At 38.7% G+C, this 20108-nt stretch overlaps 2 protein-coding genes across 3 annotated transcripts; both read left to right on the top strand.

Moving 5' to 3' along the window:
• The first annotated feature begins 1068 nt into the window (after positions 1 to 1068).
• On the top strand, positions 1069 to 6895 carry LOC103505911 (protein NDNF-like). Of its 2 annotated transcripts, XM_017442623.2 has the most exons (7): positions 1069 to 1338; positions 3315 to 3492; positions 3753 to 3980; positions 4465 to 4686; positions 5479 to 5513; positions 5726 to 6001; positions 6485 to 6895. In XM_017442623.2, exons 1-7 carry the CDS (start codon positions 1115 to 1117, stop codon positions 6621 to 6623), a joined length of 1302 nt encoding a protein of 433 aa, XP_017298112.1. In that variant the 5' UTR covers positions 1069 to 1114; the 3' UTR covers positions 6624 to 6895. The 2 variants fall into 2 exon arrangements, with proteins under 2 accessions (XP_017298112.1, XP_026676912.1); XM_026821111.1 differs by lacking the exon at positions 5479 to 5513 and having other exon boundaries at positions 5691 to 6001.
• Positions 6896 to 10682: 3787 nt separating this feature from the next.
• Positions 10683 to 19689, top strand: LOC103505910 (cullin-2). Its single transcript, XM_026821108.1, has 16 exons — positions 10683 to 10828; positions 11258 to 11437; positions 11613 to 11813; positions 12431 to 12537; positions 12866 to 12870; positions 13633 to 13799; positions 14302 to 14533; positions 14939 to 15109; positions 15578 to 15914; positions 16411 to 16584; positions 16997 to 17106; positions 17290 to 17417; positions 17496 to 17562; positions 17623 to 17745; positions 18302 to 18517; positions 18871 to 19689. The coding sequence occupies exons 2-16, from the start codon at positions 11319 to 11321 to the stop codon at positions 18997 to 18999; spliced, it is 2286 nt and encodes a 761-aa protein (XP_026676909.1). The 5' UTR covers positions 10683 to 10828; positions 11258 to 11318; the 3' UTR covers positions 19000 to 19689.
• The last annotated feature ends 419 nt before the right edge of the window (positions 19690 to 20108 follow it).

Here is a 20108-nt window from a genome sequence, read left to right as displayed (position 1 = left end):
AATTGTTTTTCTATGGTAAAAATGTATTAAGACTTAGGTACTCGTAAGTGCCTACTTACATGTTATGTACCTATGTATTGATAGTTCGATTTTTCGAGTCACAATAATAACAAGAATTGTTTTTCTATGGTAAAAATGTATTAAGACTTAGGTACTCGTAAGTGCCTACATGTTATGTACCTATGTATTGCACGTCTATAGATTTGTGTTTGAACTTTTTGATCTCTATGGATTTGTGTTTGAACAGTTTAAGCACATTACTTGGGTACGATCATTCAAACAGAGACGTACGATGTTATGCAGGCACGTGCAGCTAGGAAAACGATAATTCACACCACGGGATAAACATCAGGAAATATCTACCCGTATATCATGCCCAGACCTTACTCAACACTGCTTGTCAAGTACCCCCTTGATACATATGTAGAGGTTATACTGTTATAAGGTACTAGCTGGTTCTTGCTGACAGTATAAATCAGTCAATTCTAAATGTAAAACAATAGCTCTCACATTTTATTGGCGCGGGATGTAGGTTCATCGAGCTTCTGCCGTATTATGTACTACATCTTGCGCCTTAGAATATATGCAATATGTATAGGGACTTACCTAAGCCGAATAGAATATACCTTGTTTAAACTGCCAGCATAGGACTGAAAAGTCCCTTTACTCTCCCAGTCTAATCGCGCTCAAAATTACAAGTGTATTTAATGCAGGTCCCAGGTGTCATTTCATTCTAGATGCGACAGTACGACATGCAAATATACATGTGACGTCGGCACACACACACATACATACATACATACATAACGGTAAAATCGGAATATTTTTGTTTGACACCTTGACACCTGATGAGCACACACACTATCAGGTAGACCTGACAGGTCAGACAGGTAATGCTGAAAATGTCCGAATGACAGGTCTACCTGATACCTGATAGTGAATGGCTGGTCTTATGTACCTATGACGTCAACATCAATTAAATCAACCCTGGGATTGGTCGCTTCTCTATCTGACGTCTTCCTCTTCGTCTCCATGTATGATCTGACGTACCTATGACGTATTTCGACTATTTTCTCCACTTCCAGTCGGTCCGGATTCACTCGGTGACTGCATCATGAAGACTGACCACAGCACTCAGGACGCGAGCACGCACAACATCGAGAATGCTGCGGGAGGCCTGTACACGTTTCAAGTGAAGGCGTACAACACCACCAAGATCGAGTGGTTCATCAATCGCTACAGGGATGGGATGCATCCGCTGGCAGAAGACCTCTGGACGAAGCTCAAGATACAGGAACATCGCCGGGGCAAGAACGTGACCGTGCGCTGGAATGTGAGGTTTGTATCGAATATTTTATTTAGACTCTTTATTGGTTATATACTTTTTTCTGCACTGAAGTTTAATCCGTAATCTTTTATAAATAGACGACCTGCCATAAACAGAACGACTTGGATATGTCTGTAATTCTGTAAGTATGTATTGGTTATATTTCGATGTACACAAATATATTCAAGAAATTACAAACAAAGGGCGCAATTGACGAAGCTCAAGATACAGGAACATCGCCGGGGCAAGAACGTGACCGTGCGCTGGAATGTGAGGTTTGTATCGAATATTTTATTTAGACCCTTTATTGGTTATATTTCACGAAGCTCAAGATACAGGAACATCGCCGGGGCAAGAACGTGACCGTGCGCTGGAATGTGAGGTTTGTATCGAATATTTTATTTAGACTCTTTATTGGTTATATACTTTTTTCTGCACTGAAGTTTAATCCGTAATCTTTTATAAATAGACGACCTGCCATAAACAGAACGACTTGGATATGTCTGTAATTCTGTATGTATTGGTTATATTTCGATGTACACAAATATATTCAAGAAATTACAAACAAAGGGCGCAATTACTGCCTCAAATATCAAACAGGTACCTACTAACCACCAACCTCAGATCCAAAACACGCCAGGGGCGAAAAAAAGAAGAAAAAACAAGCTGGGCCCGTCCCTCCAGTAATTTTTTAGCCCGTAGTTTATTTGATCGTAATTAGAGAAAATCAGTACCTATGTACCTACCTAATTTGTTTAATATTCAGTTTATTATTAATCTTGATTTGATTTTTTGATTTTACTTTCATGTAATGATTTAAAATCAAGACTAGAGCCCTTTCTCCCTTTATTCCCAATATAATGTTAAAGTCACCCATCCATTTATTGGTTTTCCTCGGCGTAGCTTAACATAGGTAACGCTAAAACCGGTCTTAAATGATCGACTGAAGTGTTATCTAAAACTTTCTCGCTCTGAGTTCATAGGTCGTCGCGACAAATTTCAAGATTAGAGCTCATTTGTGTGAGAAAATGTGAAAAAAATCCCCAAAAACCAGTTTTTTTTTTTTTTTTTTTTTTTTTTTTTTTTTTTTTTTTTTTTTTTTTTGCTTTATGGTTCTCTGGACAAAATTTGCACCACCATTTTCATGTTCCTGGCAAAAAGACCTTTAATTTGATATATAGGTCGACCAGGTTTGGATAAGTCCTTCTATGGGGACAGACGACACCGAAACAAATACAATACAGCCCGTCCCTTATACCTTTTTTTATTACTATCGTAGTAATAAAGGAAGGACGGGCTGAAAACTGAAAATATCTCCCTGAAATTTGAAACATAGTTCGATTTTTCGAGTCACAATAATAACAAGAATTGTTTTTCTATGGTAAAAATGTATTAAGACTTAGGTACTCGTAAGTGCCTACATGTTATGTACCTATGTATTGCACGTCTATAGATTTGTGTTTGAACTTTTTGATCTCTATGGATTTGTGTTTGAACAGTTTAAGCACATTACTTGGGTACGATCATTCAAACAGAGACGTACGATGTTATGCAGGCACGTGCAGCTAGGAAAACGATAATTCACACCACGGGATAAACATCAGGAAATATCTACCCGTATATCATGCCCAGACCTTACTCAACACTGCTTGTCAAGTACCCCCTTGATACATATGTAGAGGTTATACTGTTATAAGGTACTAGCTGGTTCTTGCTGACAGTATAAATCAGTCAATTCTAAATGTAAAACAATAGCTCTCACATTTTATTGGCGCGGGATGTAGGTTCATCGAGCTTCTGCCGTATTATGTACTACATCTTGCGCCTTAGAATATATGCAATATGTATAGGGACTTACCTAAGCCGAATAGAATATACCTTGTTTATACTGCCAGCATAGGACTGAAAAGTCCCTTTACTCTCCCAGTCTAATCGCGCTCAAAATTACAAGTAAGTATGTATGTACATTGTCCCCTTTCTGTTGCAGTATATTGGATCCTCAACTAATGCAATATTGCATTGTGTTGAACACCAGGAAAAATTTGTCGTCATTGTGTGAAGTTAGCAGCGATCAATTTGACGACACACCAGAAATCTATCAGCTCAAGTATTTGCCTAACAAACGAGACATCCCTGATCCCAGCCGCTTTCGTGATAAGATTGATGTAAGTCATGAAACAGGATCGAAGGATTTTTTTATGCAATTATACCTTCTTTTTTTCTAGAGTAATAATAATAGTGATTATTTATAAGTACTGCTCGCATGGGACGGAAAAGTCCCTTTACTCCAGCAGTAGGCTACTACTATTGCGGTTAAATTCTCACCACACCCTCCTGTTTACCAGGCGAGCGTCTTAACCACTACACCACCGAGGTAGGTTCTTGACAACTACACATCCACTAACAGAGCATTCTTTATTTTCAGATCAAATGCGTTGGGAACCGAACTAGTCATACCTTTTCCAATCTCACCCAAGGCCAGGACTACTACATCAATCTCTTCGCTCATCAGAACAAGACCAATCTGACTCTCCTGTACGGATCCACGTACTTCAAGTACGATAGAAAGCAGAAGCCAGTTGGCATGAGAGATGGCAAACCTCAGGTTCTCAACCTGAGAGAAAACGATGGCGAAGTTACGCTCAGGTATAAGGTAATGGTTGAAAGTATACGAGTATAATCAAACTTCTTTAAAATCTCCATGGCTTTTTGGAGGATTTTCAGATTCCATGACTTTTTGGGCGATTTTCAGATTCCATGACTTTTCCAGATCGCGTATAAACCCTGTTTATTCTGAGACCATAGTCCAATCTAAAAGTTCAATATAGGTAACAACATGAGGACAAGTGAGAAGTTGGTTGAAATCCTAACGGGTGCACAAAGACGCTTGACAGCTTCTTGCGTTAAGACTAAAGAAATGCTCCCGAAATGCACCTAACGGAAAAAAAAAACAAGGTGGGATAAAGCTGGGTGTTCTTAGCAATCGAAAGGATTCCCTCATACTTAAAAGTTCTGTCTAAATAAAATAAAAAATAATTGATGACAAATAATTGATGACAAAAGCCTTTTTACATGCTTTGCTTTCCGTGAGATAAGTAAGTCTTTGTACATTACTTACAAGCCATTAAACATTACAGGTTCTGAACAAATTTCTACCCGGGCCTTTGGAATGGTACATTTTGTCCTGTGGAGGCATTGTCACCGTGGAGGTTCGAATTCGAAAGCAAGTGATCATTGCCAAACACCAGGTGGCCAGTTTTCGTCATCTAACAATACGAGATCCGATTCCTGGACAACGATACGTGGTACACATAACTGCTTTGGATAGAGACGAGCTGAACAAGATTAAGGCCGTAGAGGTAAGTCATGGGCAGCTCAAGCAACCTCAGTGGTTTACGCGTTGGACTTTGTATCTGGAGGTTCGTGGTTTGAGTCCAAGTCAAGTCACTGAATTTATCTAGGTGTAATAATTGGGGAACGATATTTGCGAGAAGCATTTGAATATGTTCAACACAATTAAATATTCCTCCTCATGATCAGCTAAGTAACCTCATGAAACACTCATAAGTAAGGCTGAGTCGCTGAGTGCACCCCGAAATAGCCAGCAGCGCATGATGTTCCCACACGAGAAGATACCCGTTGGACTTTGTATCTGGAGGTTCGTGGTTTGAGTCCAAGTCAAGTCACTGAATTTATCTAGGTGTAATAATTGGGGAACGATATTTTCGAGAAGCATTTGAATATGTTCAACACAATTAAATATTCCTCCTCATGATCAGCTAAGTAACCTCATGAAACCATGAAACACTCATAAGGCTGAGTGCACCCCGAAATAGCCAGCAGCGCATGATGTTCCCACACGAGAAGATACAACCATGCTCAACGTTGCTTAATTTTGTAATCCGTCGGGAGCTGACGTATTCAATGTGATATAATGTAGAGCCTTGTAGAGGCTATAAACTGTAACGAAGCACGTTCAAAAAAGCAATCATAATAATCTTATTTAATCTTAATCCTCTACAACTACCTGAAAACGGCTACTTTCTCTGTAGCGCATAATATCTCGTAGTAGCTCTGTCAAACTGCTTTGACTTGGCGGGGCGGAGCGCTCCCACGCTCCTTAATTATTCTTCTTACTTCCTTACTCGTAGGTCCTGGCCACAATGCGATCGAGGGCAATGGACACATTCCCACAATCATAATAATCTTATTTAATCTTAATCCTCTACAACTACCTGAAAACGGCTACTTTCTCTGTAGCGCATAATATCTCGTAGTAGCGCTGTCAAACTGTTTTGACTTGGCGGGGCGGAGCGCTTCCACGCTCCTTAATTATTCTTCTAACTTACTTCCTTACTCGTAGGTCCTGGCCACAATGCGATCGAGGGCAATGGACACATTCCCGGATCTTCCTCAAAACACAAAGGTCAAAGAATACACGAGTCTGCGCGAGTGTGACTCGGTCTTTGTCGGGTGGTACCCTGGTCCTACCACGTCCAATATGGTTCGCTATTGTATCAAAGCAACCGAAGTGCCCAAGCGATTTGCGTGGAATCTCACAGCGTTCGATTCGAAGCCAAATCAGTGCGGATTGGATGCTGCGCTGAAGAAACCTAGCAAGGCGTATTCCACCATGCAATGTTTGTATGTGACGCCGCACAACGCTAGTTTTAGGTAAGTTTCTGAATTTCGCATTTCTTGACAGAACATTAATACATCCATGTTTACTTACCTGAAATATTTCAGTTACATTAATACATCCATGTTTACTTACCTGAAATATTTCAGTTACATTAATACATCCATGTTTACTCACCTGAAATATTTCAGTTACTTACGGCGTAGCACTCTGGGTCGCGAGTCTGACACTTAACCAATTGGTTACAGAGAGAAATGGGAACTAACGTGATCTATTAGTTAATTACCGTCTAAGCACCTCAGTCAGATCCTGACTATTTTCAGGATGCACTACTATGCCTCAAGAGAACAATACAGGGGCTGGTTGACTACTAGGAAAGTGCCTCATATGACTTCAGTGGGAGGTATATTACCTACCTAGGTACCTACTTAATTATGGACTTGCCAAGTTACCTTCTTGTCCAAATGAACAAAAAGTACTTACTTACATAAATTGTAATTCTATGTTTACATTTTCAGAAAGGAGTTGAAACAGAAGGTAACCAATCTCAAGCCAGGCAGAGAGTATATTATTCAAGTCATCATGAAGAAAACTCGAAGCCGGTCTTTATCTTATGATCTACTCAGAGTGAATACAGTACCTACCTGTGTTGATTAGATAGAATGATACCTAGAGAAGCACAAATAAACTTGTGCTGAACATTTTGGCCACTTTGGTCAGTGGGAAAGGATGAAAACTGGTGAATAGTGGAACATTGTAATTGTATCCTATTTGAGAGAGAATTCACCAAATTTATAGAGATCACGATGAATTTTCCAAAAAATATTCAACCAACTTTAAGAATTCACAGTAAAGGTAAATACCTACTTACTAATGCATAGATGCAATTAGAATGACATACCAACTTGGTTTAGACAAGGATAAGAGGTTTTTCAAAGTACTTTCATGTAATGATTTAAAATCAAGACTAGAGCCCGTTCTCCCTTTATTTCCAATATAATGTTAAAGTCACCCATCCATTTATTGTTTTTTTTTCGGCGTAGCTCAACAGATGTGACGCTAAAACCGGTCTTAAAATAACGACTGAAGTGTTATCTAAAACTTTCTCGCTCTAACTTGTTCAAATGTATTTAATTACATACTTACTTAAGTATTTGTTGTATGAAATCATTGTAAATACAATATGAATGTAAATAGATAACTAATATTATAATGAAAATATTTCCACACCCTTTGTGTTATTGAATGTAAATGCTGCAACCCTAAATACCTATACTTAGAACAAGAAAAAACCCCTGATCAATCATTTTAAGCTTAGAACCACCTGTTGCACAATGGCACAGTTTGAGAGCTTACTTTTACCAAGTGTGCACTAGGATCTGGCTGGCACAAATTACATACCTACCTAGGGTAACTCTAGCATGAGGTGGGTGGGTGGCAAGGGGTGTATGTGGGGGGAGAGAAAGCCCTGATTTGTAATGTTTTCATAAGGTAGGTACGTAGGTAGGTACCCATTAGGTAGATAGGTAGTCTCTACAGTATAACTTGGGGATTTATTGTGTTCCAGTTAAGAGAGGTATTAGCTTGCTGAATTTAAAAATAAGGATGCATGTCCCAGTCAAATTGGCATATGCATCAAACCTAGTTATGGTAGTTACAGCAGTACTGTAGATTGATATTGTTGTGTTCCAGTTAAGAGAGGTATTAGCTTGCTGAATTTAAAAATAAGGATGCATGTCCCAGTCAAATTGGCATATGCATCAAACCTATAGTTATGGTAGTTACAGCAGTACTGTAGATTGATATTGGTACATCGTTACCCAAGTCTGTATAGGTAATGGGTAGGTTAAAAATCATCTTTCAAAGACAACATTCACTTGGTTATTACCTATTAAATTGTTTGCTATTAGCAACAGGGATACAGTATTTAGGTAAGTATTTAACTCAGTACTTACTAACTTACCTACATGAATTGGAAAGCTCTTTTGTGGACTGTAGAGGGTTTCTAAGCCAATTTCACCTGTTGTGTTGTGGTACACGTGCACATTTCCCATCAGTGAGAATGAGAACTGAGCAGCTGAGCACAGCAGAGGCATAAAGTCTGACTCACCTCATGAGTTTTTCAGGAAAACACTGATTTACTTTAGAAAAACACAAAAACACCAAAAGATCCAGGAGTTCAGGACTAATGCAAAGATTGCAAAGAAATAGACAATTCGGCAAACTCAAGATAAAATTGATAAAAGATGAAAATGAAAAGACGTTAAAAGTTAAAAAATGAAAAATAAAAATAAAACTTGACTCACCTCATGAGTTTTTCAGGAAAACACTGATTTACTTTAGAAAAACACAAAAACACCAAAAGATCCAGGAGTTCAGGACTAATTCAAAGAAATAGACAATTCGGCAAACTCAAGATAAAATTGATTAAAGATGAAAAGACGTTAAAAGTTAAAAAATAAAAATAAATAATAAAACTGAATTTGGAAGAAGAAGAAGATTAGTTTGTTGCTTCCCCTATGTGTGAGAGAACAAGTAGGCCATAACGCCGGCCTTGGTTGTTGGATTGAGTGGAAAACAGGACAGAGCAGCCATTGGAGTGTCTTTTGAGGTTGTCCTTTCTTGAAAAAGATTTCCCATATTCATTGCAAGTGAATTTACTCACAGTTTCATCAGAGGGAGGCTTCATAGAACAAAGCTTGTGATGTCAACTCAGATTTGACACCTTCATTAGCTTTCCACAGAACTCACACAGCTTCATCTTCCTTGAACTGATCTCGTACCAAGACAGACACACGTTAGATACCTCAAACAAGTCAATCCAGCAGGGACTATAGAGACATTGACTTGACAGTAGACAAAAAAGAGTATAGGTATTTTATAGTAGGTAACAGAAAGTACAGAAACACTCACTTGTGACTTGAATTAGCGCAAGAATAAAAAGAGGTTTGAGAAAACTAATTATTAGGTAAGTACCTACGAAAAACGAAATTTTACTTCAAATTCTTCAAAAGTTGTGAGGTCTTGAGAAACAGCAAATAAAATTTATAAAAATTACAAGTCAAAAATAAACAAAGAATTTATGGTGGGAAAGGGACGTTTTATGAAAAGTAAAATCCCATCCCCCTACTGTTGTCATGGGATTTTTCTCGAAAAATCTCGTCCTCAACACGCTCCCCTGTGCTAGATCCAGAAGATTAGAAGAAGAAGAAGGGCTGAAGGGGAAAGGGGAAGTGATAAAGAGAAAAATGGAAAATGCGTTTCTGTTGATAAGAAATGTGTGTGGGGGAAAATATCCACAACTTTACAAAAAGTGAACCTGAACCTCTGAGCTCTGAGAATGCTCGGAGACTGTACAGAGAAGTCTCTGAACATTCTCACGGGTTAATTATCAAATACACTTCTAGCTTCTGGACGAGCCTTTTGACAAACTAGCGCTCATAGCGGAGTTTTTTGAAACCAAAAGTCATCAGCTGATCCGTTGTGCTCTGTTTCAGTGTTGCCAAATGAGGCCATTTCCCCTACATCGAGGGATTTTTGACCATCCAGGGATTCTAGGGGAAAAATTTGCAAGGGGTTATGGTTATAGGGATTGACCATCCAGGGATTGTAGGGGAAAAATTTGCAAGGGGTTATAGGGATAGAATGGTAGATTTTGGTAGTCGAGCTACCCACAACGGAGCCATGATCCTCAAATCCTTGACGGAGCTTCGATCCTCGCTAAAAATGAAATTGATTTTTTTTCTTTTTTTTTTAGAGAGAGAGAGAATCCATAGGTTTGTATAGAATGTATAGATTTTTCAAATGTACCTATCTATAAAAACAGGAAGCAGGAAGTTCCAGGCTCCGTTGTGGACACACTGCACACTGGTCACTGGTGCAAGGGTCGATGTTCTAGGCGAAGTCTATGGTCCTCGTTGTGGACGCTGAGCATTTTTGTGAAAAGAAAAAAAATGCCTGTGGCTCTTAGGACGTTAGGTACATAATTATTTTATTATTTGTCTAGCCGAGTCTAGCGTCTTTAAAAGAACTATCTTTATCTACATATTTTGAGCACTCGAAAGTTTTAGACTTATGAGGGATGGCAAAGGATACGGAAGGCTGAAAAGGGGATTTCGAGGGATTTTTCGTGCTCTTGGAAAAATCAGGGGAAATATTTAACTCATCTGACAACACTGCTCTCTTCTGTGGAATCTGTGGATCATGAAGTTGTAAAAAAAAAATTTCATGGTTTTTCTACTTTTTCCAAGTTTTATTACTTTTATTTTATTTTTTAATTTGGTAATCTGAAATCTAAAATTACAAATTATTTTAATAAAGAAGAACTTCAAGACTTGTTTTTTTTTTTCCGCGATCTTCTCATATTATCTCGTATCACTATCATGTGTACATTTGTCTTTTCATCTTCATGAGTCAGGTATGATAAGTACTTTAGTGATAATGCAAAAAAAAAAAAAAAAAAATGTTAAATACAATAACTACGATATTGTAAATCGATAGTTAAGTATCGATTATTAGAACTCGATATCGATTCTTTTCTTTGTTACACTCTGAGCTTTTTCAACTTTCAAAATCGCCATTGTTATTATGTGCTTTCTGCTTTTGACTGTTTTGTCTTTTGTATAATAAAGTATAATCGTTCATCCAAATGAAGTCAGTGCCTTCTTATTGTTGCTTTCTTAGAACCACGCTCTGCTAACAATTGGTACATTTATTTTTTAATTTGGTAATCTGAAATCTAAAATTACAATTAATTTTAATAAAGAAGAACTTCAAGACTTGTTTTTTTTCCGCGATCTTCTCATATTATCTCGTATCACTATCATGTGTACATTTGTCTTTTCTTCATCTTCATGAGTCAGGTATGATAAGTACTTTAGTGATAATGCAAAAAAAAAAATGTTAAATACAATAACAACTACTTATGATAATATGTTTTGCATTGTTTCCTTGAACTGATTTTAGTCACCATGTTTAAAATTAAATCTTTTATTCATTAGTTTTGCCCATGTCATTGTATTTTCTCACCTAATGTCTATGATGATTATGTACAAAAGCGGGTAATTTTGACAAAGGTCTACTGGTGTAGGATCAAAGTTGATGCTTGACTTATTTGCCTGAAGGCTTTCCTACTGTACATTCAGTATGTATTTTGTTTACAAATGAGACCCAAGGAATTTTTAATTTGACATTGTTGCATATTTCATTTGTTGGTAAGTTTGGATGTTAGGTACCTAGAGCATGGATAACTCTCAAACAGTCCTGAATAATGTCTTTCTGTACTGTTTCAGTTTTTATACTCTCATCATTTTACTTTTCTTGAACACTTGATTACCACTTCATCACAACATAATGTCTCTGAAACCAAAACAAGTTGATTTCAACAAAACTTGGGGCTCTCTTCAGGAAACTATCCAAGGGGTCATTACCCTTGGCAATGTACGAAGAGCTACTTGGAATGACAGATTCAGGTATGTAAGTTTTCCTTTACATTTCATGAACCCTCTGTGATACCTCCCATTTCATTAGAAATGTTCTTATGTGTGGTGTGTTTTTATGAGCTGGTTTCAATAACATGTTATGTGGTATGTACTCTACTCTGTTTATTTTTATTGTAAAATTCACTGTTTGTCCGTTTTTCCACAGTGATATCTACTCTCTGTGTGTGGCATATCCTGAACCATTGGCTGACAGATTATATCAAGAAACAAAATTATTTCTCGACCAGCATGTGACAAATTTGCGGGGGAAAGTGTTGGAGAGTGGGGAGAGAAATCTTGTCAACAGTTATTATGATGCATGGACAGAATACAGTCAAGGAATCAACTACATGCATCAGCTGTATTTGTGAGTATATTGCATATCTACTTAAGAGAAAATTTGTTGAGTCATAAACACTACAACTGACCACTATGACTAATGACATTGTCTAGCTAGGGGACATTAAACAGAGAGTAGACTAGCATCTGGCTGTGGGACTATAAACAGGGAAAAGAACAGCTAACCCTAACCAGCCTAGCCAGCTGGCAGTTCATCAAAGGGTTCTCTCTGCTTTTAAAGAATAAGCATAAGTCCTCACAATGGTTGACTGCGGTTCAGGACAAGCCTATTAAACATGGCTAGAGACCATCACCCAGATGTATAGCAGATACAAAAAGATATCTTCTCTTTAATCTGCCATCACCATTTGGCGAAATCTAAAGCCGCTACACAACAACACGACTAATGACAGACATTGGTGCTACTTGGTTCTTTGCAAGGAGTATCCAATACTGTGTGGGAAGAAAAGATGCTATAGTGATTGGTTACTTATTACTGAAATGTCAACTCTATAAAATAAATGTCCTATTTAAAGTACAAAACTACTAAGTAAGGTAGAACACAAATTGAATGACATATCCTAATAACTATCCATCCCTTCCTAAATAAAATTCAAGATCTCATACTATTTTGTTTTTCCCTAGATATCTCAACCAGCAGCACATCAAGAAACAGAAGTTATCAGAGGCAGAAATAATCTATGGCAATTACACCGGGGACTCACAGGAACAAATGGAAATAGGTGAACTAGGTAAGCTAATCACATAACTTCTGTTTGTTCTAGGTATGTACCTTAATTTTTCATTTAGTTCATGTGTAAATCTGTTTGTATGTCTGTTCCCTGATAACTTAATAACTCTCTAATGGTTTTAATGCTGCCACTGGTCGCTAATTTTGCACTTCAGAAAATTTACTTTTTTTGAAATTTGAAGAAAAAGTTCTTACTTAAAGCCCAGAGCTTGGTAGATTCCATCTAATGAATTGTCCAATTCAAATTGGGAAATGGTCTTCCTTATAGATCAAACCTGTTGCCACGGACAATTCAATGGACGGAAGTTGTCCTGGCTACATAATATCAGTCAAGGTAAGTCAACGACCGAAGCGAATTCAAGGTTTCTTTTTATGATAGGCTCCTTATGTTGCTTAGTTCGATTTTTATGAAACATGACAAACTACTCTTGAAGGGTTTCTCATTGAATTTCATGCCCAATCAGGCCTCCTTTTTTGAGAAAGAGATTTTTTTCTTTAGAATAGGGGGAACTGTAACTGCTAGGGTCTTATCGTCCCGAAATCGAACAGAGAAGAAGTCAAGAAGGATAGGATAGCAGAAAGCCAGCCATTCCGAGAACGAACCTTATCAGTTAAGTTAAGGATAAAATCAAACCTGCGACTGGCTTTCCAAATAATGCATTTACTCAAGTAGGTACATCGGCCTGAACTATGCAGACCAGGTCTCTATGGCCATCTAAATCTAAAGTCTACACTAATCTAGAGTCAACTGCATCCACAATGTATGCTACCTACTGCTTCAGTAATATCAACTTATTTATGTACAAGGTTAAACTTTTTTGATAAAGAACTACAAATAAGAATCTTCAATTCAATGTTTTCAAAGACTAAACTGTCTTCTAAACAATCTAAAGTCTACACTAATCTAGAGTCAACTGCATCCACAATGTATGCTACCTACTGCTTCAGTAATATCAACTTATTTATGTACAAGCTTAAACTTTTTTGATAAAAAACTACAAATAAGAATCTTCAATTCAAGGTTTTCAAAGACTAAACTGTCTTCTAAACATTTTTTTTCATCCTCATTATTTTACAATGTTCTTTTTATTTTCAGCTTTACGTGGACATTTTTGAGACCCAGTTCCTAGAAATGAGTGGCGAGTGGTACAAGAGTGAAGCAAGCAAACTTCTACAAACCTGCAACGTTTCGCAATACATGGAACGAGTGTTGCAAGTTTTACATGAGGAAACAAATAGGAGCGTACGCTTTTTGCATGTCAGGTGAGCTAGTGAAGTCGAAGGTAGAAGGTCTAATAGAGGGAACTGACACAACGGAGGTCTTATTGTCCTGAAATCGAAGAGAAAAAGAGAACAGGATGGGAGACTGAAAAAGAGAAGGGGAGAAAGAAGTTTGATAGAGGAAACTGGAACAACAGAGGTTTTATCGTCCCGAAATTGAAGAGAAAAGGATGACAGGATAGGAGAAAGCAAGCCGTTCCGAGAACGAATATTATCTGTTGTCATAAAGTTCGCCCTGGGCTGAACTTAGTGCTTACAGGGCCATGCTACCTTTGAAGTTAACTAGGCTGACTGGTTTGAACTTTGACTGTTACATCTTGTACTTCTCTACCTCTATTGCTAGTCACAAAAGATGCTAATAAGGTGGCAAAGACATAGGTCTCAAATATGTAGTCAATGGTCCGTCTTCTACTATTGTAACAATGCTCATTTCAACTGTTAACTCTCATATTCTATTCCTCATTTGTTCATTGCAATTTTCCAGCTCCTATCCGAAAGTGAAAGCCAAGTGTGAGCAGCATATGGTGGCAGATCACCTGAACTTCTTACAGGGGGAATGTGTTCCCATGGTGGCGGAAGAGAGAAGACACGATCTGGCTAACATGTACCCACTGCTGCGAAGTGTGCGAGAGGGGATTAATATTCTCATTGATGCAGTGAGGGATCATATTTGCAAACAAGGGCTCGAGGCTATTAGTGGTTTGAGTGGGGACAATGTAAGTATATCTGTATTCAGCTCAAAATTATGTTTGGTACCTATGCAAATTCAGAGTTTTGCATCTGTAAAAAAGTTGAAACATTCTATTATATTTCAAAAATTGAACCTTCATTTTCCGGGGCGGATTTCATCCTGAAGGGATAATGTTCGTTCTCGGAACGGTTGGCTTTCTCCTATCCCGTCTTCCTTCTCTCTTCGATTTCGGGACTATAAGACCTTGGCAATTACAGTTCCCTCTATCAAACCTTTATTTCAGTTCCAATGGTTAGATGGTGGAAATTTTCTCAGGCATTTAACAATGCTTTATGAATTTAGTGATGAAAGTCGGCTTCTGTTACTGTGGAAGATATCTCTTGACCTTTTCCATTGAAATCAAACATCTTCCCCATCTTTTTGTCCTCAGATTTCAACTCAGTTCGTAGAAAACATGCTAGCCGTACACAAAAAGTACAAGGCGTTTGTCAAAGAGCTTTTCTCCGGGGATCAGAGCTTTATGGGCGCGCTGGATAAGGCTTGCTCTTCAGTCATAAACCACAAGTTCGATCCCAAGATGCCTTCCAAATCCCCAGAATATGTAAGTTCAAGAGGAGAACTTTGCCGGTTCCAGATAGCTCAGTATCCTTCACTTGTTTTTCTTAGGTGGCTCCCATGATTTAGTGGTCACTGCATTCACCTTACATGCGGGAGACCCGGGTTCGATTCCCGGCGGGGTCAAAAAATTTCTATCATGTACTCTTAGGTGGCTCCCATGATTTAGTGGTCACTGCATTCACCTTACATGCGGGAGACCCGGGTTCGATTCCCGGCGGGGTCAAAAAATTTGTATCATGTAAATGATTGATTCCTTGACTATGTATAAAAATAAGTAGCTATGTATACTATAAATGCGCATAGCGATGGGTGCCAGCATGGTAAGTAAACATTGAGTGCTGGATTATTGAGATATTTGGAAAATCCTCCAATGCTGTAGTGAGCACCAAGTTGTGATATAATAACACAAAGAAACGGCATTTATTTTATTTATCTATTGTTTTTCTTATAGCTAGCCAAATATTGCGACATGCTTCTGAAAAAATCCTCCAAGGGTCTCTCGGAGAGTGAAATGGATGACAAGCTAAGTCAGTCTATCACTGTGTTCAAATACATCGATGACAAGGACGTATTTCATAAGTTCTACGCCAAGATGTTAGCCAAACGATTGATACATCAGCAAAGCACTTCCATGGACGGAGAAGAAGCGATGATCAATAAGCTGAAGCAGGCGTGTGGCTATGAGTTTACCAACAAGTTTCATCGGATGCTCACGGACATCAAGATATCCGGGGGACTTAACGAAAAGTTCCATTCGGAGTTTGTCAAAACGAATGAGATTGATTTAGGTGAGTGAGAAATAGCTGTCTTTGCATTTTTTTTTTTTTTTTTTTTTTTTTTTTTTTTTTTTTTTCTTTGACCCTTTTTTTTTTTTTTTTAAAGCACTTTTTTGGAACCGTTTTTGCATTATTTCAAGGCACATTCTGTTACATCCATGCCTATCCAGGAACGGAAAAGTTCGATCAGAAAATTTCCGCCCCGGCCGAGATTCGAACCCAGCACCTCCAGGTTGAGAGTCAGTGCTCTTGAGGACTAGCCATTATTTACCAACTACAGCCTCGATGCTTGCTAGGATACTTCAAAATGGTTGCTTTCTAGTTTATTTTGATGGAAGGCTGTTTTACCGCTTTTTCTATTTCCCTTATACATATTGAAATGAATAGAATTAGATTATCCCTTTATTATCTATTCAACATTACGGGCGGACCCTTTGTTATCTATTTAAAATTACTCGTACAATAGACCCTAGTTCTAACTGTACCTAACACCCTGTTTCTTCCACAGGTATTCACTTCAGCATTAATATTCTACAAGCGGGCTCATGGCCTCTGGGACCCACGGTCATCTCTTCATTCTCCGTACCTCAGGAGTTGGAGAAGTGTATTCATATGTTTGAGAAATTCTACCACGGACAATTCAATGGACGGAAGTTGTCCTGGCTACATAATATCAGTCAAGGTAAGTCAACGACCGAAGCGAATTCAAGGTTTCTTTTTATGATAGGCTCCTTATGTTGCTTAGTTCGATTTTTATGAAACATGACAAACTACTCTTGAAGGGTTTCTCATTGAATTTCATGCCCAATCAGGCCTCCTTTTTTGAGAAAGAGATTTTTTTCTTTAGAATAGGGGGAACTGTAACTGCTAGGGTCTTATCGTCCCGAAATCGAACAGAGAAGAAGTCAAGAAGGATAGGATAGCAGAAAGCCAGCCATTCCGAGAACGAACCTTATCAGTTAAGTTAAGGATAAAATCAAACCTGCGACTGGCTTTCCAAATAATGCATTTACTCAAGTAGGTACATGGTACATCTATCTAAGTATCAGTTCTTTTAATAAATTTTAATCGTTTCTATATTTTTTTCGTTACAGTGGAGCTTAAGCTGAGCTATTTGAAGCGACCCTACTTCGTCACCATGCAAACGTTTCAGATGGCCATCTTGCTTTTGTTTGAAAAGAATGATGCCATGACATGTGGGGACATCCAGACAGTTCTGTCCCTGAGTCAGGATCAGATAGGACGACATATTGCCAGTCTGGTCGAGTGTAAACTGCTCACTTCAAACAAGGAGGTTAGTCTTGGTCTTCCTGGTCTTTTCCTATTTAAATAGTTAGTACAGGGGACAGGGACAGGGGACATCCAGAAGAAGAAGAGTACAGGGGACATCCAGACAGTTCTGTCCCTGAGTCAGGATCAGATAGGACGACATATTGCCAGTCTGGTCGAGTGTAAACTGCTCACTTCAAACAAGGAGGTTAGTCTTGGTCTTCCTGGTCTTTTCCTATTTAAATAGTTAGTACAGGGGACAGGGACAGGGGACATCCAGAAGAAGAAGAGTACAGGGGACATCCAGACAGTTCTGTCCCTGAGTCAGGATCAGATAGGACGACATATTGCCAGTCTGGTCGAGTGTAAACTGCTCACTTCAAACAAGGAGGTTAGTCTTGGTCTTCCTGGTCTTTTCCTATTTAAATAGTTAGTACAGGGGACAGGGACAGGGGACATCCAGAAGAAGAAGAGTACAGGGGACATCCAGACAGTTCTGTCCCTGAGTCAGGATCAGATAGGACGACATATTGCCAGTCTGGTCGAGTGTAAACTGCTCACTTCAAACAAGGAGGTTAGTCTTGGTCTTCCTGGTCTTTTCCTATTTAAATAGTTAGTACAGGGGACAGGGACAGGGGACATCCAGAAGAAGAAGAGTACAGGGGACATCCAGACAGTTCTGTCCCTGAGTCAGGATCAGATAGGACGACATATTGCCAGTCTGGTCGAGTATAAACTACTCACTTCAAACAAGGAGGTTAGTACAGAGTTGTAGTCGTATGAGATTCGCTAATTCTGATTAAAGAGGTAGACTATTTTTTTTATTATTATTATTTAGATTGTATCTCGGTACCGCTATCGCATTGCTTCACTCACAGGCACACTCTTTTACATCCATGCCTATCTAAGAACGGAAAAGTCCGGTTAGGAAATTTCCGCCCGGGCCGGGATTCGAACCCAGCACCTCCGGGTTGAGTGTCCGTGCTCTTGACCACTGGGCCATAAAGACAAATTATCTAACCAGACTCTTTCGTTCTGGGAGAGACATGGATGTAAAAGAATGTGCCTTGAAGTAATGCGAAACCGGTACCGAGTTTTTTTTTTTTTAATCTGATTTGTCTTTTTCCTAGGAGCTGACCGAAGACACGGAAATTCGACTCAACCTAGGCTACAATAACAAGCGTACCAAGCTCAAGATAAGCGGCGCTGTGCAGAAGGAAACGCCGCAAGAAATAGAACGCACCGTCAGTTCTGTGGACGAAGATAGGAAGTTGTATCTACAAGCAGCCATCGTCAGGATTATGAAGTCTAGGAAACAAATCCGACACAATGCTTTAATTCAAGAGGTATGGAAATAATGAGATTTGAAATATTTATTAAGATTTGTAGATTTGGAAATATTAATATTGGTTTGAATTTACAACACTTGGCCTCTGTGGCTGAGTGGTCAAGAGCACTGACTCGCAACCTAGAGGTGCTGGATTCGAATCCCGACTAGGGCGGAAATTTTCTGACCGACCTTTTCCGTTCTTGGATAGGCATGGATGTAAAAGAATGTGCTTTGAAGTAATGCGAAAGCAGTTCCAAAGGTAGCTACTAGGTAGATAAAAAAAGAAATGTTTGAAAATTACCGTGGAAAATGCATAGTATGTATTCCATATTTCAATTTAATTCATCCGATTTTCTCATCTCGTTTCAGGTGCTCAGTCAGTCAAAATCATTTGCACCATCGATTAGTATGATTAAGAAATGTATAGAGTCTCTCATTGATAAGAATTACGTGGAAAGGACGGCTAACTCAACGGATGAGTATAGTTATGTGGCCTAATGTAGACCAAGTCATTCATGTGGCGAAGCACCACTTTCTTCATTTCTATATCGGCCCTTTTCAAAACCCCTGGATGCTTATGATTTACACGGTATTCGTCAGAACGTATGCTCCTTCATTAGGCAAAGGTAGAGTTGTCCGTACTGTACGGATAAAATAGTATTTTCTGGGACATTGAAATGGAAATGGGGGGGGGGGTTCTGACGAAATTTCTGTCTGCGGAGTCCAGTATGTTGCACCCCAAATGTTTTCTGGTAAATCGCGAAAAGTGATTTAACTGGAATGCTACACAGAATACGCAATGCAGGTTTCCACGGTTTGTTGCATGGATTACATCAAGCATGACAATTTGTCCGTGATGTTAAACAGCGCATCCTTCTGTCAACTCTAGCGTCTGTATTGCTGGATTTCCTGTAAATGTATTTGTGATTAGCTAACGAAGTCCGTACCGTACGGATAAATGTATGCTTACGTTCATTGAACGTACGGATTTATAAATGAAAACACGGAAGTTATATCAAAACTCATATTGAATGGCAAATCGCGACAAAGTCATCTGTTCACACTGACACAGAGAGTTTTACCCATGACAAAAATAACTTTTAATCTATATAAATAAAATTGTAGATTTGTCTGTACATTGCTTAGAATCTTGAAATTTTTAGTTATTCTTCTTACTCTTTATGCATCCAAGATTCCAAAAATCACATTAGAAAAATTTTTGTCTGTATGTATGTGTGTATGTCTGTCTGTCACACTAAATAGACCTTTGGCTGTCTTCTTTTCACGCAAAAACGGCTTGACCGATTTTGATGAAATTTTTTGTGGTTGTTAAGAAAAGTACTCCGGGTGACATAGGCTACTTAAAATTGTCACATTCCATCTTGATTCAAAATGGCGGCGGTTCAAAGTTATGCCTATTATGCTGCACTGTGGGACATGTCAGGGAGCGTGTAGCGCGACCGTGTGGGTGGGTGTGCGTGTGTGTGTGGTGGTCCCGTACAAAGGACGGGTCAACCACTAGTGAAATATAAAATTATATTCAATTAGGTATTCATCTATTCAAAGAACAATCATTGACAAATTCGTAGGTAACCAAGAAGGTCTGA

The sequence above is a fragment of the Diaphorina citri genome, unplaced genomic scaffold, assembly GCF_000475195.1.
Source record: "Diaphorina citri unplaced genomic scaffold, Diaci psyllid genome assembly version 1.1 scaffold202, whole genome shotgun sequence".
In the NCBI taxonomy this organism is placed as follows: Eukaryota; Metazoa; Arthropoda; class Insecta; order Hemiptera; family Psyllidae; genus Diaphorina; species Diaphorina citri.
Note: the sequence above shows the minus strand (reverse complement) of the source record. Positions and strands in the feature narration are given on the sequence as shown.

Excerpts from the sequence above, each read along its gene's own strand:
- LOC103505911 (XM_026821111.1), top strand. The coding sequence starts at position 1,115 with ATGAAGACTGACCACAGCACTCAGGACGCGAGCACGCACAACATCGAG. Across the intron at positions 3,493-3,752 it reads GCTTTCGTGATAAGATTGAT|ATCAAATGCGTTGGGAACCG; the intron begins GTAAGTCATGAA and ends CTTTATTTTCAG. Across the intron at positions 6,002-6,484 it reads CCGCACAACGCTAGTTTTAG|AAAGGAGTTGAAACAGAAGG; the intron begins GTAAGTTTCTGA and ends TTACATTTTCAG.
- LOC103505910 (XM_026821108.1), top strand. The coding sequence starts at position 11,319 with ATGTCTCTGAAACCAAAACAAGTTGATTTCAACAAAACTTGGGGCTCT. Across the intron at positions 15,915-16,410 it reads AACGAATGAGATTGATTTAG|GTATTCACTTCAGCATTAAT; the intron begins GTGAGTGAGAAA and ends TTTCTTCCACAG. Across the intron at positions 17,418-17,495 it reads GGTCTTTTCCTATTTAAATA|TCAGGATCAGATAGGACGAC; the intron begins GTTAGTACAGGG and ends TCTGTCCCTGAG.